General features: G+C 36.1%; 4 protein-coding genes across 4 annotated transcripts in view; 2 read left to right on the top strand and 2 right to left on the bottom strand.

Moving 5' to 3' along the window:
- Window positions 2,736-6,899, top strand: LOC104720861 (protein BRASSINOSTEROID INSENSITIVE 1-like). Its single transcript, XM_010438760.2, has one exon. The coding sequence runs from the start codon at window positions 2,986-2,988 to the stop codon at window positions 6,571-6,573; it is 3,588 nt and encodes a 1,195-aa protein (XP_010437062.1). The 5' UTR covers window positions 2,736-2,985; the 3' UTR covers window positions 6,574-6,899.
- Window positions 7,372-7,441, bottom strand: LOC104720862 (peptide POLARIS). Its single transcript, XM_010438761.1, is given in 2 exon segments — window positions 7,372-7,422; window positions 7,424-7,441. Coding segments are annotated over 2 exon segments (69 nt in total).
- LOC104720863 (probable WRKY transcription factor 13) lies at window positions 11,091-13,989 on the bottom strand. The gene is made up of 3 exons (XM_010438762.2): window positions 13,486-13,989; window positions 12,734-13,075; window positions 11,091-11,567 (listed from the first exon to the last, which is right to left on the bottom strand). The coding sequence occupies exons 1-3, from the start codon at window positions 13,869-13,871 to the stop codon at window positions 11,384-11,386; spliced, it is 912 nt and encodes a 303-aa protein (XP_010437064.1). The 5' UTR covers window positions 13,872-13,989; the 3' UTR covers window positions 11,091-11,383.
- LOC104720864 overlaps window positions 19,176-26,469 on the top strand; it is a 19,314-nt gene continuing 12,020 nt past the window's right edge. Inside the window, exons 1-10 of the mRNA XM_019232601.1 lie at window positions 19,176-19,440; window positions 19,659-19,839; window positions 19,927-21,984; window positions 22,495-22,570; window positions 23,088-23,210; window positions 23,650-23,896; window positions 24,040-24,462; window positions 24,539-24,724; window positions 24,824-25,117; window positions 25,806-26,447. Of these exons, the coding sequence (XP_019088146.1) occupies window positions 19,668-19,839; window positions 19,927-21,984; window positions 22,495-22,570; window positions 23,088-23,210; window positions 23,650-23,896; window positions 24,040-24,462; window positions 24,539-24,724; window positions 24,824-25,117; window positions 25,806-26,447 (4,221 nt within the window). The 5' untranslated portion in view covers window positions 19,176-19,440; window positions 19,659-19,667. The remainder of the gene's footprint in view (window positions 19,441-19,658; window positions 19,840-19,926; window positions 21,985-22,494; window positions 22,571-23,087; window positions 23,211-23,649; window positions 23,897-24,039; window positions 24,463-24,538; window positions 24,725-24,823; window positions 25,118-25,805; window positions 26,448-26,469) is intronic.

Raw genomic sequence — 26,469 nt, forward strand, 5'->3', positions numbered from 1 at the left:
TTTTTTTTTTTTTTTTTTTTTTTTTACAAATTCTTTACTGCATTTTTTACTTCGGTCACTAAAACTTGTATTAACAAAGATAAAGATTCGGTAAATACAGTCAATTCATGAGTAGTTTGAAATTCCCAATTTGTAATTTGATTTCGTGATTCACTATTTATACATTTTATAAATATTTAACTCTACCAATAGCAGGAAAGAAAAAGAATGAGATACATGTGTCAGTAGTTAAAAAAAAAAACAGGAATTTGTCAGTAAAAAAAGGTAAAAGTAAAAGAAAAAAAAAGCAGAGAGGATTTTGTTATAGGGTGGTAAATAACACCTGAAGAGCAACCTAAATGACTTATATACCCTTTATTAGGTCCCACGAACAATAAGACAAAGGGTAGTTTGGTATTTGCAGCATAGAGGAAGTGCAACTTCGTCACTCAAGATTTACTGTTAGATACGGTTTTTTGCTTCTTCGTTAGATTCATTTACACCGTAGAAGAAGAAAATAGCAAATTTACCAGATTCAATCCTGACCGTTGAGATGACATCAATGGCTGGGATTGGTTTCATCAGACCGTTTGGGGGTCCATCTCGTACAGTGTACTACTACCCCACACTCCTCCCCTAACATTTACGAACGTCTGTGTTAGTCACCACTTAAGAATTTTAGATAGACCACGCATTCACACCAATCACACTCTACCTCCATGAGCGCGTGTTACACAGGTCGTAGTTGTGGCTCATTGTACCCCAACGACGCCGTTTTCACGTTCGGGTGTGTCTGACGCGCGAAGAGTTAGCGTCTGGACGTTTTGTCACACGAGCGCTTATAAATCAGTGTGGGGAGAGGACGGTTTCGTCCCTTTTTTGAAGATAGAATCATTGCACTCTTGGCGTTTTGCTGGACCATGATGACATTACAGGAAGACAATCTTCTATTATGAGATATATATACGATATTAATACATCACTAAACATACTTCTTTTCCATTCAGTTTGTAAATTGTACAAATATAGTATCATATCAGGTCGTTTTTTTTTGTTCACTGTACGTATACAATCCTTCCAAACAAAAAAAGTGTTACAGTTGCAATAGATTGTTACGTACACATATATGTCATTCTCTATAATTTTAAGTGCATATCGTAGTATTCGTTGCAAGTTGAGACCTGAAACCAAGTTAAAGTGACAGTAGCATATGTCGAATTTAATTTTAAAGTTTACTACTCAAGCAGTCAAGTTCCTATTACCCAAAAATATGTGTATAAAGTGCACCTTTTATCAGTTGAGTTTTTGCTATAATAACAACACACAAAAAAAAAAAATACATAAATACTAAAAAGAAAACCCGAGTGATTAATACATCTTAATCATTGAAATATACTAGAGCTTTGTATCTATCACACAAGGAATATCATTTTCATATACCCGAGTGATTATGTAGGCTATAAAGAATATTGTCTTATTTGTTATATAACCATGTAATGCACGCATAGTTTTGTACGTAATTACGAAAATATCTAGTATAAAACTGCGGCAAAGGAGAAAAATAATAATAATAGAAAAAGGCTTAAGTTTGGTCTATCCGTCTATGTAACCACCAGAGAAAAAGAAAGCAGTCTAAAAGTAAAAGAGAGAAAGATCATTAATTAATTAGTGGGGAAATATTTAGCGAAAACTAATACAAGTCTGGTTATAACAAAATTAATGATTATTTAAAAAGAGATGGAATCTGCCATTAATTGACACTCATGTCCCAATCGTCGCTCACACGTACGCTCGTTTTTTTCTTTCTTTCTCTTTTGTAAAAAAGCTAGAGAGACAATAATCTCTCCTCCACTTTTTTTTTTTCCAGACAGAAGAAGTGCGAGTGAACAAGAGACGAGTGTTGTTAATGTGATATGTTTGTGGTTGGTGTGAATTTCATGTAAATACTATTTATAATTTACCTAAAACATTAAAAGTAAATTTCAACTCCTTTTCTAACCATCACATTCAATGCCCAAAATCTTGTTTTATATGAGTATCATTATAAAGGGAATTTAGATTCTTATACTATGTTCCATTTCTACTGAACTACTTAACCATTAGTCCATAAATGTTCAAAAATTAGTTAGTTGCTGGCATCTTTATATCAGAATCAAAAGTTTTTGCATATTGGGTGACAGTGAGTGCATTCGGCAATAATTCACCGATCAAGATCTCCCTCCAACCAAGCAAGAAGAAAATAAATAAAGTGAATTATCCTGAAAAATCGGCAGTTTTTTTTTTTTTAACATCTATATAAATCTGTATTCATACCAAAAATCAGATTAAGAGTTGTACATTCAAAAATATGAGAGGAGGATACAGGTAGTTGGGGTTAAATTATAGTATACAACTAATAATTCAACAAAGTCTATGACGAATTTTAAAAAAGGGTAAGTAGGATTATATAGCTTGTGGAAGACTTGATCCCATCCCCTAATCTCACGTTAATTAAAACACCTTGCATGTACAGACAAATACCTCATTTCTTTAACTTAAAAACTTATACTATTAAAAAAAAGCTTTGAGATAAAGGATTTTGTGATGCTATTATTTTATACTACATATTATCTTGTATCCTCTTGCATTAATTGAATTGTTTTTGTAAACACATACAATAATTAAAAGTAGTATTATTTGTTTGTATCTGTAATCGAAATTGAAAATTAATAGTATATTTTTTTTATAATAATAATAATAATCAGAAGAAGAGGTAACATGGCATGTGAGTGCACAGCTGTGACCACTCTTCCCTTCACCATTTGATAAATACCTTCTTCCATCTTCCTGCTTCTGTCTTTTGACTCTCTTCTCTCTCTCTCTCCTCTCTTTAAGCTTTTCTAAATCTCTCTCTCTCTAGAGCTTCCACTTCCCATCTCTAATGGTGGAACCAAAACCCTAGATTCCCCCTCCCCTTTCATCATCTCTACTTGAACACCTTTCTATCTTAAAAAAAAAAATCTGAGAATGAAGACTTTTCCAAGCTTCTTTATCTCTGTAACAACTCTCTTCTTCTTCTCCTTCTTCTCTCTTTCATATCAAGCTTCACCATCTCAGTCTTTGTACAGAGAAATCCATCAGCTTATAAGCTTCAAAAACGTTCTTCCTGACAAGAATCTTCTCCCAGACTGGTCTTCCAACAAAAACCCGTGTACTTTCGATGGCGTTACTTGCAGAGACGACAAAGTTACTTCGATTGATCTCAGTTCAAAGGCTCTCAACGTCGGATTCAGTGCCGTGGCTTCATCTCTCATGTCTCTCACTGGATTAGAGTCTCTGTTTCTCTCAAACACACACATCAACGGCTCCATCACTGGCTTCAAATGCTCTGCTTCTTTGACCAGTTTGGATCTATCAAGAAACTCTCTTTCTGGTCCTGTAACGACTCTAACAAGCCTTGGTGCTTGCTCCGGTCTGAAATACCTCAACGTCTCCTCGAACACACTCGATTTCCCCGGTAAAGTTTCAGGTGGGTTGAAGCTAAACAGCTTGGAAGTTTTGGATCTTTCTTCGAATTCGCTCTCCGGTGCTAACGTCGTCGGTTGGGTTGTCTCCGATGGGTGTGGAGAGTTGAAGCACTTTGCGATTAGCGGAAACAAAATCAGTGGAGACGTTGATGTCTCTCGTTGCTTGAATCTCGAGTTTCTCGATGTCTCTTCCAACAATTTCTCAACTGGGATCCCTTTCCTCGGAGATTGCTCTGCTCTCCAACATCTCGACATCTCCGGTAACAAATTATCCGGCGACTTCTCTCGCGCTATCTCTACTTGCACGGAGCTCAAGTCGTTGAACGTCTCCGGCAACCAATTCGCCGGACCAATCCCTTCGCTACCGCTAAAAAGCCTCCAGTACCTCTCCCTGGCTGAGAACAAGTTCACCGGCGAGATCCCTGAGTTTCTCTCCGGCGCGTGTGATACACTCACTGGACTCGATCTCTCTGGAAACGATTTCCACGGTACGGTTCCTCCGTTCTTCGGTTCTTGTCCACTTCTTGAGTCACTCGTCTTGTCGAGTAACAACTTCTCCGGCGAGTTACCGATGGATACGTTGCTGAAGATGAGAGGACTCAAAGTACTCGATCTGTCCTTCAACGAGTTCTCCGGCGAATTACCGGAGTCTCTTACGAATCTGTCTGCTTCGTTGCGAACGCTAGATCTCAGCTCCAACAATTTCTCCGGCTCGATTCTTCCTGATCTCTGCCGGAACCCTAAAAGCACTCTCCAGGGGCTTTACCTTCAGAACAATGGCTTCACCGGGAAGATCCCACCGACGTTAAGCAACTGTTCGGAGCTCGTTTCGCTTCATCTGAGCTTTAATTACCTCTCAGGGACAATCCCGTCGAGCTTAGGGTCTCTATCGAAGCTTCGAGATCTGAAACTATGGCTGAACATGTTACAAGGAGAGATCCCTCAGGAGCTCATGAATGTCAAGACCTTAGAGACTCTCATCCTCGACTTCAACGACTTAACCGGTGAAATCCCTTCCGGTTTAAGTAACTGTACCAATCTAAACTGGATTTCTCTGTCGAATAACCGGTTAACCGGTCAAATCCCAAAGTGGATCGGCCGGTTAGAGAATCTCGCCATCCTCAAGCTAAGCAACAATTCCTTCTACGGGAACATCCCGGCTGAGCTCGGTGACTGCAAAAGCTTAATCTGGCTCGATCTCAACACCAATTCCTTCAACGGAACGATCCCTGCTGAGATGTTCAAACAGTCCGGGAAGATCGCTGCGAATTTCATCGCCGGGAAAAGGTATGTTTACATCAAAAACGACGGGATGAAGAAAGAGTGTCACGGAGCTGGTAATTTGCTTGAGTTTCAAGGAATTAGACCGGAGCAGCTTAACCGGGTTTCGACTAGGAACCCTTGTAATTTCACCAGAGTGTATGGGGGTCACACTTCGCTGACGTTTGATAACAACGGTTCGATGATGTTTCTGGACATGTCGTATAACAAGTTGTCTGGTTACATACCAAAGGAGATTGGTTCGATGCCTTATCTGTTTATTCTCAATTTGGGTCATAATTTTATATCCGGTTCGATTCCTGACGAGGTAGGTGATCTCAGAGGTTTAAACATTCTTGATCTTTCAAGCAATAATCTCGATGGGAGGATCCCTCCGGCTATGTCTGCGCTTACTATGCTTACGGAGATTGATTTGTCGAATAATAATTTATCTGGTCCGATTCCTGAGATGGGTCAGTTGGAGACTTTTCCACCGGCTAAGTTCTATAACAATGCTGGTCTCTGTGGTTATCCGCTTCCGCGGTGTGATCCGGCCAACGCAGAAGGGTATGCACACCATCAGAGATCTCATGGAAGGAGAACGACGTCTCTTGCGGGTAGTGTGGCGATGGGATTGTTGTTCTCTTTTGTGTGTATATTCGGGTTGATACTTGTTGGTAGAGAGATGAGGAAGAGACGGAGAAAGAAAGAGGCTGAGTTGGAGATGTACGCTGAAGGGAATGGGAACTCTGGTGATAGAACCGCTAACAACACGAATTGGAAGCTTACGGGTGTGAAAGAAGCCTTGAGTATCAATCTTGCTGCTTTCGAGAAGCCGTTGAGGAAACTCACGTTTGCTGATCTTCTTCAGGCTACTAACGGTTTCCACAACGATAGTCTGATTGGATCAGGTGGGTTTGGAGATGTTTACAAAGCGATTTTGAAAGATGGAAGCGCGGTCGCTATCAAGAAACTTATTCACGTTAGCGGTCAAGGTGACAGAGAGTTCATGGCGGAGATGGAAACGATTGGAAAGATCAAACATAGAAACCTCGTTCCGCTTCTTGGTTACTGTAAGGTTGGAGACGAGCGGCTTCTTGTGTATGAGTTCATGAAGTATGGAAGTTTGGAAGATGTTTTGCACGACCCAAAGAAAGCTGGTGTGAAACTAAACTGGTCTACACGGCGGAAGATCGCAATTGGATCAGCTAGAGGACTTGCTTTTCTTCACCACAACTGCAGTCCTCATATCATCCACAGAGACATGAAATCTAGCAATGTCTTGCTTGACGAAAACTTGGAAGCTAGGGTTTCAGATTTCGGCATGGCAAGGCTGATGAGCGCGATGGATACACATTTAAGCGTCAGTACGTTAGCGGGTACACCGGGTTACGTACCTCCTGAGTATTACCAAAGTTTCAGGTGTTCAACAAAAGGAGACGTATACAGTTACGGTGTGGTCTTACTGGAGCTACTCACGGGTAAAAGACCAACGGATTCACCGGATTTCGGAGATAACAACCTTGTGGGATGGGTGAAACAACATGCGAAACTGCGGATAAGCGACGTGTTTGATCCGGAGCTAATGAAGGAAGATCCAGCGCTAGAGATCGAGCTTTTACAGCATTTAAAAGTTGCAGTTGCGTGTCTTGATGATCGGGCGTGGAGACGACCGACAATGGTACAAGTCATGGCGATGTTTAAGGAGATACAAGCGGGGTCAGGGTTAGATTCACAGTCGACGATTGGATCAGTAGAGGATGGAGGATTCAGTACAATAGAGATGGTTGATATGAGTATAAAAGAAGTTCCTGAAGGGAAATTATGAAAGTTTTAGAAACAACAGATTCTTTGAACATCAATCAAATCTTAAGGGTCAGTCCGATTTTCCTTGGGTCTATTTTTTTTTGTATTTTTCTACTATATTCTAAAAAAAATGTATGTATGTATCTATGTTATTTTTATACATAAGACGGGGATGTTCTTTTCTTTTCTTTTCTTTTTTTGGGGTTCGGTCGAATTGGGGGGACGGAGATGAAGAAGAGAATTGAGTAATAACTTTGTTAAGATTATGTAAATATACAGTTTTTTTTTGGGTGAGGGGAATTTGTAATGTTTTTTTAGTTCTATGGAAATTTCTACGTTGCTGACGAATTATTGAATTTTTCCTTCCCGAGTTCTTTCTTGCTGTACTAGTAGTAATTTCATAATATGAAATGAATCATGAAAAAAGAGAGTCATACTAGTATTAAGTTATGTCTGTGCATTAAATATGGACTGATCATGTTCATGTAAATGCACGTGACCTATTATTTCATTATTGTCGGAATTAATTTGGGGAATTCTCAGAGTGCACGGGAACGGGAAAGTGAGAATTAGATGAGAGACTTTAAAATTGTGTTTTCTATTGGTGTAATATTTTCATGACAAATGTGGTCCCTTTTGAACTGTGGGAAAATTGAACCGTTTGGTCTATATTCATATCCATCTACCTTATTCAGTGCATTTTTTTTGTTTACAACGCATACCTTAGATTATAATGAAAGGAAAAAGAAAAAGATTCTTAAACAAAATTAAGAGGCTGTGGAGATTTTTCTATTTATATTTTTATTTTTTGCTAATATATTCAAGAGATTGATATATAACATGGAGAAATGGACCTTCGCCTGGAATTAAAAACAAAGTCTGGGTTTCATGTTTCTGTGACACTGCACCAACATTACCACAACAAGTCTTACACAAGAAACGTGCGACTCACGTGCTCTTCTCTATTCTCTCTCTCTCTCCAGCTACGTGGACTGCCTTCACTCCCCTCACTCTTCGGATTTTGTGTTCATTGCTTTAAGCCTTTAACTAGTTTTCTTATTAATCTTTTCAGTTTGTTTTATTCTTGCTCACTATTACCCATAACTAAAAACAAATGATGAGTTTAGACTTTTAATGAAACGTAAAGAGTGGTTTATTTGGGTGATGTGTTTGGCTCTAGTCTAATATGTGATACATTAACTAACAACACTTGACTGCTTGAGCAATAGTCTAATACTCTTCGTTTTTTTCAAAGCATTTGAACTTCAATTAACACCGGCCATTGGATAGGAGAAAACAAAAATATGCGAACAAAATGGGATACATAAAAAAATAAATAATAAACATGTATTTTTTTTTTTAAAACTCACAAGGTGATGACATTTTTCCTTTGACGAAAGTTGCAGAATCATTCCATTATTCCCGCGATTTCATAACTTACAAACTAAAACCTTATTAATTTATAGTTTGTGTCTTTCTCGGAAGCCACTTATTTTAAAGACTATGTATCTTAGCTGACAAGTGCATCGATCAGTATAGAACACCGCTGCAACACATCGTAAATTACTAAATCTCGTATTTGAATATTAGCTACGAGGTAGTGAACTAGTACTTGCGTCTTAAATGATCTTGTATTTTAAAGAAACATTAAAAGAAGATTAGAAAAGAAAACGATACGGATACGTGCACACACATACACACCTAATTACATTCAAACCAACCTACAAGCAGAACTGCCTGTATATATAGACAAGACACTGACAGACGCGCGTAGGAACATACAGTAAACACACGCGCTAAAACCATGGGAGAGAGATGAGAGATGAGTAGCTATCAAGAAGAACACGCGCGACGGTGGTGGGTGCGGAGCACGTGGGCCACCGTGCATGCAAGCTGTTCTTGTCGGAAACTTCCCCTAACAACGTCTCCTTCCGCCGTGGGCCGCCGTCCCTTTCCTGTCTCCGCCGAATTGACCTCTTCCTCTCTCTCCCACGTGTGTTTCCTTCTCATCCATACAATTTTTTTCTTAATTAAAATTTAGCATCTTCCTAATAGAGATATTCTTAATACATTTTCTTCCTACGCCTAAAATTTTATTTATATTATTTTGACAACTTGGCAATAATACTATTAGGTTACGCGGAATTATTGGGTACGTACGTGGGTTTCATTGTTCTTTGTCTGATATCAAGAAATCAAGACACATATAGTTACGTACAGGAATAAGCACAATGCAAAAAAAAAGAAAAGGAAAACCACTATCCATAAAAATATATGCCTTATACAGATTTTTTGAGTTGCAAAACGACAAGTATAACATAGGAACTATAAAGAAGTTAAATTGAAGAAACAAACTTGATTTGCAAAACCGTGGAAGATTTTGATTGTTTCCTAATCATAAGTTTGATAGATTCCTTTAATGAAATACCTGAAGATCATAAACGACTAGTACAGATAACTATACTATTTCAAATTTGCATAACTACAAAATCATTATATCATTTATGATCACTTTTGTTTTGTTTCCAATCAAAACCAATAATTCACGTTGAAACGTCGTCATGTATCTGCATGTTAATTATGTACAATTGTACATATAAAAATACTCTATATATGGGTCAAGTGCAAGACGGTCCATGCATTTTAGATTTTTTTTTTGGTAACGCATATAAGTGGAGGATTGCGATGTGTATACGTAATACACAACCAATAATTTATAGCTATATATATTTATATATGGGGTTGGAAACCTGAAGTTGAATCAAAATCTAATCTTAGTTTTTTGTTCATTCTCGAGGCTTCTTTCCCACGTACAAAACTCCTTACGCACGTGCGAATGCTTGTTCTCGAACAAATTGTTTAGAAATTTGAGGTTTGGACGATGTACTAACTACACAAGCTACAAACAAGGAAAATAATTAAGATAATAACTTTTGTACGTAAACATTGAGACAAACTCATTTCCACGCGTGTGAGCTCTCTGCCATATATATACAGCTAAGATTTCTGAAAACGACACTGATTAATTAAACGTCTAGTCGTGAAACCAAAAAGAAAAAAAAAGTTGTAAATACTCTTTTCATATAAGTATTAAAAAGGATAACAGTTCTGTTCTGTATGTTGTTAAATATTAGCTACTGCGTGCTTTTCTTAAATCTTAGTTTTGTAACTTAAGTCGAATTATGTCTACGGATACTTCTCTTTTTGGGTCAATATATGTTACTACTATTTAATCTCTATGTTTTGGCTCTCCTCTCTTAAATCTGAATAAAAATTATACGTACCTTGAATAAAAAACAAACATACACTAATGTTAAAGTAATTTAATATTTAATTAAATAAATCGGTGCTACATCTCACCTAGGAATCTTCCTTCTTTTCACGACGAAGAGACAAAGAAACAAAAAGCGACGGCTCAGATTTCGTTGATGTTTAATGAAGTTTCAAAATAGTACTGTTGTGGTAGTATTATACTACTACTAGTGCACTGTTCATATCCTTGCAGTTGCAGCTTCTCCCAGCTTTCTTGTTTTTAATTCCCCAGTCTCCTCTCGTCATCAATTTAAAAATTATTGAACGTGTTTCAATACTTAATGTTGGGGCGTTAAGATTACGTTATCTTAAACTTTTCAATGGTTTGAACTGCTTTTAAGAGAGTACTGTTAATAAATTAATTGGATTAATTATCTTGTTTTTTTTGCCAAAATAATGATTATATTGGAATCAGTTTCGTCGAGTAAATATATAATCTATGTCGTAAATCAGGCAGTATATAATCAATTAGAAGAAAAATATACAAATTGATGATGGCAAAGAAATACTATCAGTAACACGATGATTATTTTACTTAATTAGCTATCTATTTTGAACATAAAATTACATTGATACATATTTTTTGTGATATGATTATAAAAGACCTTGAATTAAGGACGCGAACGTGCGGTCCACGAGGTATTCACGTGGGGAGTCTCCCTCGGACTCGGCGGAGCAAGCGGGTCACAACTTTTCATGTCCTCGTAACCTATGATTTTTATTTAATTAATTTAGTTTCTTTTTCGTAATACAAGTTGAACAACGTGTTATTGTATACTGTAGATGTAGGAGTATTATTTAAAGTTTTATATTAACGTTAAACTCCGGGGATCGAGAGTCGAGACGCTCACGTGCTTAAACTCTTATCCACTTGTCAACTTTGTTAGCTTGTCACGTGGTCGTTATGTTCGTCGATTTCGGTCTATACACTAAAACCCAATATAAATTTCTATGCCTTTGTTGCATTCACAAAGTGTAAAAATAAATTCTTTAAGAAGCCCATTATTTTAAAAAGTTGGGCTCAGTAAACTGTTGCTTTGTTGCCATTAAAAGACATTTCTATTGACTCCGGCCCGTTTTACAATTAGTTACATTAAAAGCCCATCAATTACAAACCAAATCCGTTTATATATTATAGTATTCTGATGTGGACTATATTTATTTACCAAATAATATCATACAAAGTTACAAACCCAACGAAACAAAAACAAAAATAGAAAAATTTAATTCAACTATAAATAAAAAGAGTCCTCTCGGAACTCATTTCACATATATAATCCTCATTTGGAAACGGTACATATTTAAATCATCTTACAAACACAAACCAAACACATTACACATACTAAAACATCGTACATTTTTCCTAATTAACGAGAACATATATATAGGTATAACTTTTTTTTTTGGATTAATCTAGGTATTGATTAATATAATACGATAATTAGTTTTGGGCAAGGTCGATTGATTTTTTTTTTTTTAATATTGGTTGATTTAACCGAAAAGAAAACAAAACTGATAAATCACCAGAAGAAGTTGGAGAGAGGAGAGTGGTGAGAGGAAGAGAGAGAGTCGTCGTCAAGATGATTAGAAGGAGAGTGAAGGTGTCTTCCTTCGTAAGTAGTGATTACCATTCTTGGGTCATCTGCTAATCTCTCCACTCTCTTCTTCACTCTACACTTGTCTTGTGTGCATCTGTAATAGCTCCTGCCATTTTCAATCAGAGATTTTGTTAACCTTAGCTTATATCAAATATATATGGTCCAACAAGCTGAAAAGGCAATACATGTGAATATCTATTAGTTTGCCAAAAAAAAAAAAAAAAAAAAGTGAATATCTATTAATGCGCTAAAGAGGAGTTAGTTTTCTTTTTATCCTTCTTCGTCAGTACTACTAGCATAAAACTTGCGATCAACTTATATAATCTAGGGAGATAATCTAGTTATGCAGTAAAAAGTGACTTATATATTAAATTAAATTCAAATATATATATCCATGCTATATAAATAGATGCATATCTCAAAAGGTATTGATAGAAAACAATTATTACTTTTTTTTTTTTTTGCCGTTAGAACACTTTCATTTAGAATTACGTGAATGGTATATGATATGAATGAATATATATAGTGCTACTGCTAGCTATAATCAAACAGATATTCAGGCAATTAAGCTTTATTACTGGGCCAATGACAAAACTTTACAAAAGAACTAAAGTAGTATGTATAAGTTTGAAGAACTATACCAATTACCCAAACAAATCATTAATGTTGGTAAATGTCAAATGTCAACATGAGAGAGAGAGAGAGAATCGAATCTTAAGGAAACCCCATATGTCTCACATTCCTCACATAATACTCAAATGCTTCTACATGAAATTATTTTTCCTTCCAACGGTTATATACATCAGACGAATCAAAACATCAAATTAATCTGTTTTTTTTTCCTGTACAGCTACTAGTCCCGGAACTGATACTTTATATAGAGAAAACATCAGAAAAGAACTACTAATAATTTTCATTTCCTTATAGCTAGTACTTGATAAAGCAATTATTAATCTTTATATCGCTCATAACTAACTCCCAGTAGACTACAAATTTTCATCATGTTATTAATTAACGTTAAAAGTTTGGAAAAAAAAACTATAATGATTCCAGTCAGTAAATGAAAAGTCATCATTAACCCTCAAGGAATATTGAGAGGTAGCTAGAGAGTGAACTAACTGATATATAAACATCCTTGTTAAAGAACTACTACAATTGAGAGTTGAACCAGTTTCCAATCATTACAAGATAACTAGTTGTTGTTAAATTAATTTAAGTCAAGATCAAGTGAGACCAAAATGCCGATTTTTAAATAAGAATAAAATTTAGTACCTGGGATGCTGGGTGTTTTTGACAACTTTCTGGCCATACTTTCTCCATCTATATCCATCATCTAAGACATCGACCTCGCTAAGTGTCTTAAAGCAAAACCGAGGTTCCCTCACTTTCCTTCTTGACTTAAGCTTCTTGATCTTCAGGGAAGAAATTACGCCTAACGACGCCGTGTTATGTTTATCATGACGACGAGCAGTATCATGATGATTATGATGATCATTGATTTCATCATTTATTCCTCCACCATGGCCAACCTCATCATCATCGTCATCAATACCAATCTCGCTTCCATGGTTGTTTTTCTGGCTACATCCGTATCCCGCTTGACTACTCCATGCCCTAAACCACATTAACACAACGCATTAGTTATGGGTTTTAATTAAATATGTTTTACTTAAATATATGGGTAATATTAAAATATATATGTTGTGTGTGTCTTGTGTGCATGGTTGCTTTAAACTACTTGAAATTCTATACAATAAAGCAAAAGTAAATGGTGGAAAAATATTGGACCTTTACATGTATACTTAATTTTTTTTTTTCAAAATAATGATTTTAGAATTGAGAATTGAGTTATTGCTTCTTAACCTATTAATAACTAATATAGCATTTGATGAATTCGGAATAGAGTGGAAGATTTGAGAATTTGTAGTTGTAGTATATCCTTATTAGATCTTATTATAATTATAAGAGTGGGTACTTAAGAGGCTCTAACCCAAATAATTATAGCATCTACGTAAGTAACTTACCATTGATTTGGCGAGGGTCTTTGGGATGATTTACCACCGGTAAGACGATGATGATCGAGATGATCAAGAAAACCATCATGATCATCCCTTTGCTTTGAGGAGGACAAAGACGAGATTAGGGTTTGGGGGAGATTCGCCATGAGATTTATGGGATCTTGAGGCTGATTTACGAAAGAAGAGGGGTTATTGTGAAGAAAGGAGTTTAAGGAGTGATGACTTAGAAATGGAGACACAAGAGAAGAGGGAGAAGACGAAGACGTAGAAGATGATGAAGATAAAGAGTGACTAGGGAAAGAGAAGAAGAAACCTAGATGGTTACTATTATTAGGGTTTATGATGGTTTGCGATTCATCAAAAAAACTTACACCTTGGTTTATCGTACCCATCTCTTTTGTTCTTTTACGCAAAAGAGGGACGAAGATGAGATTGTGTGTGTGCGAGAGAGAGAGAGAGAAAAAAAGTTTTGGTTTTGGGGGATATTTTTCTTTGATTTTGGGGTTGAGACGATCCAATCCATCCATGTGAATGTTTCGATTAATATATACAGTAAATGCTGGAAAAAGAAAAGTTGCAGGTGGGTCCAATTGGATTGGTTTTGTTTTCTTGAAAGATTTACATGTGACTAAAAATGCTAATATGCTTTTTATTCATTCGCCTGATTTTGAGAATAATACTGATGATGTTGAAATTTTCTAAAGTATGATTTTAATGTTGATATTAATCAAGTTTATGCCGACAAAAAGTATAGATTTCTACTATGTTTTTGGTTTGAAGAACTTTGAGGTTTATGATGTCTGTTTTCTACTATAGTAATGATTTTTTTTTTAAAGAAAAACCTCAATATTCTTTAACCAAAATCCTTTTTATTTTTCAAAGTATTTAATGTTGATATATTAATCAAGTTCATGCCGAAAAAACAAAAAAAAAACTATCTACCATGTTTTTGTGTGTGTTTTTGGTTAAAAAATCTGTGAGGTTTATGATGTCTGACCAATAAAAAAAATTTAAAATAAGTTGACGGAAAAAAGTTTAATAAGAAAAGTGAAAAGTTAATATTCTTTTTTTTTTTTTTTTGTCAAACTGAAAAGTTAATATTCAAAAGATAATAAAAAAATGAAAAATTGAGAAAGATGCAAGAAACAAACAAAAAAAGAAAAGAAAAGAAGGAAGAAAACGCGTCAGGGCACTCGAGAGGAAAGATGAAGAGGTAGTGGGAGTTAACGTCGTGTCGCTTAAACGGCAGCCAGCTTTTTGTCACGGCGTCCCGTTACGTCCCTCAAACGGCGTTCATTTGTTGTTACAAATGCCTAATTTAATGGATTTATTATAAAAAAAATCCAGATGAAAAAACACTAATTTCTACTATTATTTTTCCTTATGAAAAGGCACCTTCATATGCTGGGAAAATACACTATTATCCAGTTTTAGCAAAAAGTTGGCTTATTGAAGATCTATGTACTAAGAACACTTGTCGTCGATCATCTTTTATTTGCGAAAATAAATAAAATATATGAGGATCTTATTTGAATAGTTCAAATGGAAAAAAGAGGGATAGTTGCACCATTTCGTAATCATTGTTTCCCATAATAAATCCAAATCCTCTAGATGTGGTGTTTTCGAAAAGAAAATATTACTTTTGAACAATATGTATTGGTGCACAAAAAAGAAAAAAGAACAATATGTATTGATTTTATGAAATCATTTTTCTATGGAAAAAAATGGCTGAAGATGTGATGGGAATATACACACATCTATCTATCACTTTCTTGTAGCTAGGATTTTATATTTTTCTTACAGAATGATGTAAGACTCAAATAATTTTTATACGATTGCTATTATTTTGGGAATCCAAAAAGGAATATGTAGATTAGGAGGAGCAATGATGAAAAATCTTAGGTGCAAATCTATTTCTCTGTACGCTGTGTGAGGATATCATGATGATGATTTGATGAATTAGGCTCCTATATGATATTCTTCTTCCGTTTAAAGAATTGCACCTAATAAAAAAAGATTTAATAATGTCGTAAAGTATAGTATTAATCATACAAGAGAGAAAAGTTTCTTACCTTTTTCTCATTTTACCTTTTGCAAGATCGCATTTTGTAATCGTTTCATCAAGTTTAGAAACCCCACCGTTTCTCAAATTCCAAGCCCACTTATTTTTTCTCCATGATGTGTTTATGTATATGTGTGCTGTTTGCATATATATACACACGCATGATAACCTCATCCCCGTATTTTATGATAAATTAAAGGGCCTTTATATCAGTTTTTGTGTCGTCGCTTTTATGTGTATTTATGGTTAATCACACGTTTTATAGTTATAAGAACGAAAATATTCCTACTACATCAAAGTACTTTGTTTGCGTGACGTATATAACCAATATAAAAACAAACTTTGTAAGTTTTGTTTCTTATATATAAGTTTAAGTAGTTCCTGTATATACCCATAAAGAAACAATATATACATATCCAGCTCGCTTAAATTTAACTTCCACGAAACTTTACTAGCTACCCAGAAAAAAAAAACTGAACTTCTAAGTTCTAACGAAGTAAACAAAACTGTTTAGACCTTTCTTTTTTGTTCAGAAGTAAAATATTCGATTACAAAAAAAGAATTGTAGTTACAAAAGTCCGTTAAAGGATATAATGGGCACAAGCCGCACAACGATTGAGTTTCATGGGTAGGACGTAGATATATGATTATCGTTCCTTTTTTAGTACTAACCCATATATTTTAATTTGCGCAGTGCTCTATATGACATTAACATATATATGCACGGTTAAACAGTTAAATCGAAGATTTTTTTTGACATCTATATTCACTCATGTTGATTTTCTAGTAAAAAAAGGAACCTCGTCAATAATAGTAGCATCAGTTATATCATTACTCATTTAGTCATTAGTACGTCTCGTAATCGCCGCCGTACATCTGTTGATTAGAGCGAACAAAATACAATGATATTTCTTGCTGAAAAAAAAGATATACGACTTTGCAAAAGAAAAAAAATTAGGTGATGACTTAATTAACGAGAGTCACAAAGCCATTATGCTATATGCCCTATTGTCCTCATATATAACAAAATAATTATATTAGTCTGTACTTATTTGAACCATAATAAATGAACAAAAACACCTTTGATAATCAGATTTTACAGCTTCTTTGATAATCAGATTAACGGGACCGTTGTTCTATTAACACGTAGCTTCACATTATATGGAGGATTACATAATCATACTATTGTAGTTGGATATATAACCTAAATAGTGAAACCTGCTTTTTTTTTTCTAGATAATGATTTATACTGTAATTTGTACCTATCCCTTCATTTTTTTTAATAACTAAAGTACATATCCCTCTTTTTTTTTGGTTATTATAACTGCAACTTTTTCTTAATTCTAGATTATATGTATTAGGATAATTGATATATTTATTTTATCTTATGTAGCAACTCTAGTAACAAACTTTTGTTTAGCCTCTTGATGTCGTGAGGACAACGTCACTGTGACATCGCATTGGTCCAAGGGAATAATAGTATAACGAACATACACGTAACTCGTAATGACATAGGTTTCTCTTTACATATGAATGTTCGTGTGTGTGGGGGTGTTAAATATTATATGATTCATTTTTATACATTTTGCCAAAAAGAGGGGAAATAGTATTTTTTTTTTTTAAGAACGAAAATGATAAAGAATTTGAAGTAATTATATGAATCTGATTAATGGGCCTTCAGAAGTGGGGAAGAGACTGGAGTGTGGGTTGGCGAAAGTAATCATTTCGTTTCATATTATTTTACTTTGCTCGTTTTTTTTTGTTCGTATGTATTTTAAGAATGTACATTATTTGTTTTCACATCCATCGCCTTTCTTCCTCTCGCTTTAACCCTACAATAATTACATTTTCAGTGATCTCTGCACAGTTGGTAGTTTCATTGCAAGCATTATCTCTAACTATGAAGGACCGTAACTACGACTAGTCCTCTAGTCCGGTCCGAACCCACAGATTTGAGTAACCGGCAAATTGCATGTATATTTATCGTAGTAATTGGGAACTAGAAATACGAATAATGTCTAAACGAGTTGAAAATAACAGTCATAAAAACTATCGACCAGTGAACGGTATTAGTATGGGTCGCACTTCAGACCCTGTTTAGCTCATTCTAAATAGCTAAAGTTGACTTTCAGGTTAGGCAAAACAAATGAAACCCACCAAAAAGGCAACAATAGAATCTTTATCGTACAACTTACAACACATATATATGTTCAACCCAATGTATACAAGATTGATTTAATATAACGAACAGCTAAGGAAAGGAAATAACATTTTCAAAAAGGGAGAAGATTTTTTTTGAAATAAATATAAAAGCGGGGCATGAAGAGAAATGATGACACCATGCGGGGACTCTGCGTCTGTTAAGAGTTATAATTTGACAACATTACACTGATCCGACCATCCAGAGCTGTCTTGTAATGTCCTTCTTCTGTCACTTTATGCGACCCATCTTATATAATGCCTCCCTTATTTCTCTATCTCTTTACATAATTTTCTCTTGTCATATATCTTATAAAAATCTATTGATCGTTGGTTCAATGTCCGATGATATTTTGTGATAAACTGATAGTTGTTTCAAACTTATATGTTTCTCATTTATTTTTATTTGTAGTTTGCTAATTTTATCTCGCTTTTGAATTAACAGATCGATTTATGCCATATGAAACATGACACATAACCTAATAATTTGTGCTAATATCTTTACTATGTAGTATGTACCGTTTATTAGGTTTATACATGCATAATGCATAGCATGCTGTTGACAAAAAAGAAAAAAAGCATGCTGTTGACGTAAGTTTTTTTTTTAACTTGGAATAGTAAATTTTGAAACAAGACGCTGATCTTTTGTATTTTAAAGGGACAACTAATAACGTGACATCTCGTACGTATGGCAAAAATGGTGATTTAACCAATGATTAACTTCAAATTCTGGGCACTAATTAAGCAAGTAACTTCAAATTCAAACATTAGGTATCATCAACAAATATGCACTTGAGGGTAAAAAAACAAAGAGAGACATAAAGAACCTTAGTGACAAATGTCAAAACATGAGAGAAGAATCGTTAACACTAATTAATCCACAATCAAGTGAAATATGAAAACCCTAACATGGAGGGGGCCATCAAATGATTGGACATAACCGCAACAATCAAAAACTTAAATCTGAGTTTATTTTGGCATAAATTAATTTGGTGATATGGTCCCATCTTAGTTTGACATTATTTAATGTACAAAATTATAAGAATAAAATAAAATAAAATAAAATAGACCTTACCATAAAAGTCATTCGTTATTATTACTTATGTTTGCCATTACAAGTTATATCCATTTCCTTATAACAAAGAAGTTACGTTACCCTTGTACACAACTCGACGACAAGGAAGAAAAACAAAATTGTTGAGAAAAAAGAAAAGGAAGAAAAACAAAATATACAGGTCCAATAATACATACCCAAGGAAGGTGCAGGCTAGGGCAAACCATGGGCCAATAAAATTGTACAAATAATATCGGCCCATGTAAGAAATCTTTAAGGAGATATTTTGCTAAAAACGAAAGCCCAGTCAGTTTAGTCTTATCAGTAATTTAATTTCGTTAAAAAGCTAAACTAATAAATAAAAATTCCACGTAAGCACAGAAACAGACGGCTGACACGGTGGTCCGTGCAGGCGTGAACCGAATCATCGACGGAGGAAACCACCAACGATTTCTCCATCTCACGTCTTCCGTCAAATGTTTCATCATCATCATCATCATCTTTCGTACGACTTCTTCTTTTTTTTTTTTTTCCTTTTCTTATCTCCCAATTGAAGTAGCGATGCCTTGCGATTAGCTCTGCTTCATCTCGCCTCTGATCTCAAACCACTTGATTCGAGTCTCTCTTGCTCTTGATCTCTCTAAAGGTATTGTAGGTTTCCTCTGAGCTGTTTTATTTGGATCGAATTTTAGGCTATGGTTTTTTAAGGTTCTAGCTCGAAATTTAGGGTTGAAATCGCCGTTGCTCGCTGTTTTATCATCCCTTTTGCACGTTGCTGTGTTCGTTCGTTGATGCTTTGATTGATGTTGAGTTTCGTTTTTTTTCTAAATATAGAATTCTGATTTCGTGCTTGCGTCTGTCTAGTGTTAAACAATGGGAAGGTTGTTGAGTGAAGGCCCAACTCTGCTGCAGTTGCATAAGTGGGAACCTTCTCAATTGCAACTCAAGCTATCAGAATTTCGTGAGGCTTTTATCTCTCCGTCGAGGCAGTTGTTAGCACTACTCTCGTACCACTCCGAAGCTTTACTGCTTCCTCTGGTTGCAGGTAATAACTTTTTTTTTGAATAGTACTCCGAAGCTTTTCATTCTACTAGCGTTGTTCAGTTTTTTTTTTTGTTATCACTGTTATCAGGGAGCTCTATTGGCAGTGATGTTTCGGTAAGCTGTCATAATGAAGAGTCATATAGTCCTACATGCTCTGTTGGGTCAGATCCAGAGAACATTGCATCTCCTTCGGGATCAGGAGTTGGTTCTGGTGAGCCAGGTTTTGTAGATAATTGCAGTTCTACTGGAAATAGTTTTCCTTTTATCTCTGATGCAAAGTCTGTTGCTTGGGGTAGTTGTGGCGATACTTACAATCGGCACAAAGATCCTTTGTTTAGAGAAGTTTTGTTTGTATCTGGAAATTATGGTGTTACGGTTCATGCTTTTTGCTGCATAAAAGATTTAGGTGACAGCGCCAAAGGCAAACCAAATGGTGAACTGAGGCATGGGAAGTGGGTCGAATGGGGGCCTTCTAGGCAAAATCAGAAATCAGAACACGAACAAGGCTCTTCTTTTGATGGCTCCAAGCAGTGGATGCAATCTTTTTTAATTGATTTGGAAACTACTGAAATTGAGGGTCTAACACAGTCTAGGTTCCCTGAGAAGTCACATTTTCCTGGTTCTGCAGAGGTTGTTTCATTCAGCATATTAAAGAGTGATTTACCTTTCTCGAACCTTCTTTTCCAAGAAAATCCGCTACTTCAGAACGGTAATATGCTGGAGGAAGGTAATTTAAGTGAAAATAATTTTCTCGTAGCTCCAGATAGTGTAAACAGTTCGTACAGGTGCACCAACATTTTCTCCAGCGATTCCCATTCTCTAATTGGATTTGTTATGGAGCTATCAGACTGTGCATCTACCCTTACAAGCAATGAAGACGAACGAAGAAAGGGGAAGAGCGTTGTCTTTGTTGCCGAGCTGTTTAGCTGGGGGATAGAATGGGTTTCTCTTGTGAAATTTGGGGAATCAAGTATTGGACCTACAAATGAGTGGGCAGATTTCCGTTTATCTGATAAATTTGTTATCTGCCTCAGTGCCTCTGGTTTGATCTTTCTATATGATGTGAAATCTGGGGATTGTATTTCTCATCGGAATATTTTACAGACATGCGGTCATGGGTTGCATTCTTCATCAGATATGCAAGAAGCAACTGCAGATGCTGATCAGCAAAGTGTCGTTCATAGTCGGGATCCACCCATGTCCAAGTCTCATATTGTTGGTTCCCCGGACAGAAGAAAGTTTAGAAAGCTTATGGTAGCTTCTCATACACCACTCATAGCTGCAGTTGACGAAAATGGTTTGGTATATGTGTTATGTATGGATGATTTTGTTTCCAAGGAGTACCAAATGTCCGTGGAACCTATTCCTTATTTACGTCATTTTGGGCTTGGAAGTCTGGTTGGTTGGAAAATCGGTGGCATGGACGTTGGCCAGCAAAAGATGCACCACCCTAATTCCTCTGGTACTCTAGTTGAAGATGCTTTTTCCAGGTGTGATCCTAGCTTTTCTGTTGAGCCATGTTCGGAAAGACAACATAACAATTTTGATCAAAGAGCTGGTTACTCTGGTTCATGGTTGAGTGGATTTTCTGCTCAGCCTAAAACAAATGTGGTGAAACTAGAAAATTTCCAAAGAGACTCACATGTCACACGGAAGATGTTTCTATCTGCTGAAAAGTTAGGATTGGATGATAAGATATGTTTTTCTCCATTGGGATTCACTCATTTTTCTAGAAAGCACACAAAAAAGGAAGATCGAAGCTGCAAGATTTTTCATTATAGGCTGCAGACGCATACGACTCTGAGAGATGATAGTTATTTGAATTATGATGGCAACAAGATTTCTATTCAAGGTGCAGAAGAGAATCTCATAGAAGAGTCAGTTGGTTGTTCTTTCCAGGGATTTCTTTATCTGGTGACTTGTAGTGGTCTTTCAGTTTTTCTCCCTTCCGTCTCAATAACCTCGAATTACCCAACTGTTGAGCCCATTGAATATCTGCAGCCATTTCAGACCACTGTCATGGCATGCCAGAGAAGAGACTATTTGGGAACAGGGGAATCACGTTTTCCTTGGCAAGTCGAGGTCATAGATAGAGTTATCTTGTTTGAAGGCCCTGAAGCTGCAGATTATTTATGCTCGGAAAATGGTAAGAACTATTCACGTTGGTAAATAATCTTGTTGCCCTTAAAGCTTTTAATTTGGTATATTGTCCAGTGTGTTTATAGTTTGATATCTATCTCTTAAACAACGTGGCTTGTCATGTTGACAGAGTGAAGTACATATAGTTGATTACTAGTTCACGTAAACGATGTCATGTGGGTTAGTTTGATACGTCAATGGAAGCTAGCATGAATTTGAACGTAACTGTAACCAAATGCATGGCAGTAACTAATTCTATAATGAATCATGTCGACGCTTTCAATTTATTTTCAGAAGTCCCAGCTCTTTGTGAGCATGATCAAATGCTTGTTTTGCAGTAGCTCAGTGAATTTGTTCTCTCCCGTTTCTTCACGTTTACGTTATGATTTCCGTATTTTCCTTGGCTGTAATAGCAGAATCCCACATATTGAGTCTTGATGATAATTTATAGATTTGCTGAGACTTAAGTTTTGTTCCATAAGCTTATGGTGTTTTAAATGAATCACTGTTGCCTTAGGTTGGGACCTAAAAGTTGTTCGTTTGCGTCGGCTGCAAATGGCGTTGGACTACTTAAAATATGATGACATCAGCGAGTAAGTTGCTAGCAATTTCTTTTACTATATTTTTGTGCCTCATACATGAACCGTAGTTCCCCACAGGAAAGTGGCTATCCTTAAAATATGTGGCTACTTTAGAAGAGAAGGATTGCTTGGTAAAAGTTTGCGTAACAGTGTATGATAACTCTTTCGTTCTGAATTTTGCCCTACTGCTTTTATACTAAAAAGTAAAGTTTCTGTTAATTCAACTTGGGTTTTCTCATCATACTCTTATCTGCATTTCTAATCCGAATTTTCTCTCTTCTTTGTTGTTAGTTAGTTGAGTAAATTTAATGCTGTATTCCTGAATCATTTGCTGCATTTTTTTTGTTGTAGTACTGAAACTTAGTCTACACCTTTAGAGTTTGAGATCTCTATAGGCACATCCGGTACACATCCTCATTTGCGACGTTTTGTCATTGATTTTACTCTCATCTCTAGTGTAGATATATTTCATGCCATCAATACGATTTGTCTTGTATCATGTTTTGATTAACCTCTGCTGTATGAGTAGGTCTTTGAAGATGCTTGGTAATGTGAAGCTGGCAGAAGAAGGCATGCTAAGGGTGCTCTTTTCTGCTGTCTATCTTTTGTCGCGCAAGAAAAGAAACGATAATGATATATCTGCTGTATCTAGGTGAGAATCTTTTGAGTAATGAGTGGTATAAGGAATTTTATTTTTCAGCTCGAAACTTAAATGAGATGGATCAACAATAAATTAAAAGTAGTTCTCCCTGCTTGGTAGAGATGTCCTTACTCATTAGCATGTTTTTTATTTATTTATAAATTTACTACTATTCTGTATACGTACACTTTTATAGTTGTAGGTCAAATTAAAACGCTTATAATTGTTACGTGTTGCACTTAGAATTGGAGGTATGTTCAGATTCATGCAAAAGTCTCTCTAGGCTCCATAGCTTCAGGATTTAGTATACTGATCATTGACATCTGGTTGTTCTTAGCAGCCAGTTTTAGCAACATCATTATTTTGTAAGGTTTAGTTATACCACTAGCTCTATTGACTTGGCTGCTTTCACGCTGGCATATTCTTACTTTTTGCTACATGTTGAATGTAGGCTCCTTGCATTGGCTACAGGGTTTGCGACTGAAATGATTCGCATATATGGTTTACTTGAATATCAGAAAGATGGATACATGGTCGACAGAAAACCTAGGACACAGAGACTTTCACGTCCACCAATTTCACTGCATAACAACAACGTAACCGAAAATTCAAGGAGGTTGTCAGAGATGGGTTATCTTCTGGAGATCACCCGGAACTTTCAATCCCGTATTACCAGAAAATTTAAGAAGCTAGGAAAGGTATTATATGAGATTAACAGCTAAATACTATAGGCTAATTTTATATTTGTGTGTTTTTACTCTAGAATTTGACATATGATATACTTGTTGTATATGGTAAAAATGAGAAGTCACTGAACTTAGTAGACTCAAATTCGTTGCAGGATGATTCTCAGCTTGAAAGTGTTCCAGATGCAGCATCTGCAGAGTCAAGACAACTTGACACAAATTTATTCGATACTAATGAGGAGCTTGCTTTGACGCCTATGGGTATTATGACAGCCAAAGCTGGTCAAGTCATTGACGAAAAAGGTTATACATCTGGCCTTGTACCCCAAGGGCTTGTTGCAGAGAAGAAAGTTCTTCCTCTGGAAAATCCCAAGGAGATGATGGCTCGATGGAAGGCTAATAATTTGGATTTAAAAACTGTGGTTAAGGATGCCTTGTTCTCCGATCGACTCCCTTTAGCTGTTCTTCAATTGCATCTTCAGCATTCTAAAGACGTGGTTGAAAATGGAGAGCATCAGGATACATTTACTGAAGTTCATGATATTGGAAGAGCAATTGCTTATGACCTATTTTTGAAGGTAAGCCTGTAAATACTTGCTTAGACAGAGTGGTGTACATGTATGATGTCTAGCCCTTGACTTTCTTGATGTTTAGGGTGAATCTGGGGTTGCTATTGCAACTCTGCAAAGGCTTGGGGAGGATATAGAAGCGTCTCTCAATCAGTTGGTATTTGGCACAGTGAGGAGATCTCTTCGATATCAAGTTGCTGAAGAAATGAGAAAACATGGTTTCTTAAGACCATATGAAGACAATGTACTGGAGAGGATATCACTTATCGAGGTATAACATTTCCTAATCATTACTTGTTAGAAAAGTATCTTGGTTTTGTATGACTGACTTCATTTCAACTTCTTCGTTGCTTGATCCTGTACAAAAAAGAGGCTTTATCCTAGCAGCCACTTTTGGGAAACATATCTTGCTCGTCGAAAGGAACTCCTGACAGCTGCAGTACCTTTTGACTCCAGTCAAATGAGCTTGCACCTTGGAGGGTCCTCTTTGTTCCAGAATCTCGAGATTAAGTGTGGTGAGGTTGATGGTGTTGTTCTAGGTTCTTGGACAAAAATCAATGAGAATGCATCTGAGCATGTGCCGGATGAAACCGATGCGATTGCTGGTTACTGGGCTGCAGCAGCAGTGTGGTCAAATGCTTGGGATCAGAGAACAATTGATCATGTAAGAAGTTGGATATAGTCATTCTTTCTTGTTACCCTTTAGATGTCTGAATATTTATCTAATTGCACCAGTCCATAATATAAGTACATCCAGGTCCAGGGGGAAGTTCAAATTGATTTCAACATACTCTGCATGTTTAGCTTGGAATTGGACCAGTTGTATTATTCTTTGATCTGCATGACATAACTGGGTTTGTAGTCTTTAAAGGGGTTTTCTAGCTGTTTCCTTGTTTTATAGAACGAGACAAATACAGACAAGAAGCCATCTGTGCTTGCTTTTCGAATAGCCACCCTCTTTTCCTCTTGACAAAAAGTTTGCACGAAATTGTAGATCTGTAAATAGTGATAGCTCTCTTAACTAGATCTTATTTAGTGATACTCTTATAGTTTGGGTTGCATGCATATGTTTTTACTTGAATTAACAAATTGTATGCATTAGATGGTTGCTACTGCAATCTGTTAGTCCTACATAAACCTGTGAACTGGAAGTCGACATGAGATTTCAATTGTGAGAGTCACAGTGATATATTTTAATGAGGGGTTAAAGACTTTACATTTCAAAGTTATGCTTTTTTTTTTCCCCTGTATTACTCCATAAGTTCACTCAGGCAAAGGTTTTTTTTGTTCGTTTCAAGCAATGTCTGCATGTTTTAGTTTTAGTAATGTTTCTTTTTGAATTTTTTGTGCAGATAGTCTTGGATCAGCCTTTAGTCATGGGTGTTCATGTTCCATGGGATTCCCAGCTCGAGTATTATATGTGTCACAATGACTGGGATGAAGTCCTTAAGCTGTTGGATCTCATTCCTGAAGATGTATTATATGATGGAAGTTTACAAATTGCTTTGGATTGTCCGAAGCAGTCTCCCGGCGTAAATTATTCCATTTCTTCCCGTAGCGAGTATATATGCTCCATTGAAGAAGTGGATGCTGTACTTCTGGATGTTCCTTATATCAAGATATTCAGGTTGCCTGCAGAAATCCGGTGCTCCTTCTGGCTAACAACACTCATGGAACAGGAACTTGCTAGAAAGTTTATATTTTTGAAAGAATATTGGGAAAACGCTCTAGATGTAGTATATCTCCTGGCTCGGGCAGGTGTCATCCTTGGTAATTGCGAAGTTTCATTTAAGGAGGAATCTTGTAGGCCATCCTTAGATCTCTGTTTGTCCATAAAGAAGGGAGGAGAAAATATTGATACCCTGAATGCTGTACACAAGCTATTCATACATTATTGCACACAATATAATCTGCCCAACCTTCTGGATCTGTACCTTGATCATCACAAATTGGTCCTAGATAATGATTCACTCAGTTCATTGCAGGAAGCTGTTGTAAGTGCATTCCACGTCCATA

The sequence above is a fragment of the Camelina sativa genome, chromosome 11 (assembly GCF_000633955.1).
Source record: "Camelina sativa cultivar DH55 chromosome 11, Cs, whole genome shotgun sequence".
NCBI lineage: Eukaryota > Viridiplantae > Streptophyta > Magnoliopsida > Brassicales > Brassicaceae > Camelina > Camelina sativa.

What these genes read in the sequence shown, in the direction of transcription:
- LOC104720863 (XM_010438762.2), bottom strand. Translation starts at nt 13,871, where the DNA reads ATGGGTACGATAAACCAAGGTGTAAGTTTTTTTGATGAATCGCAAACC. An exon ending in AGACCCTCGCCAAATCAATG is followed by an intron (nt 13,076 to 13,485) that starts GTAAGTTACTTA and finishes AATGTGGTTTAG; the next exon opens with GGCATGGAGTAGTCAAGCGG. An exon ending in AAAAACACCCAGCATCCCAG is followed by an intron (nt 11,568 to 12,733) that starts GTACTAAATTTT and finishes TGAAAATGGCAG; the next exon opens with GAGCTATTACAGATGCACAC.
- LOC104720861 (XM_010438760.2), top strand. Translation starts at nt 2,986, where the DNA reads ATGAAGACTTTTCCAAGCTTCTTTATCTCTGTAACAACTCTCTTCTTC.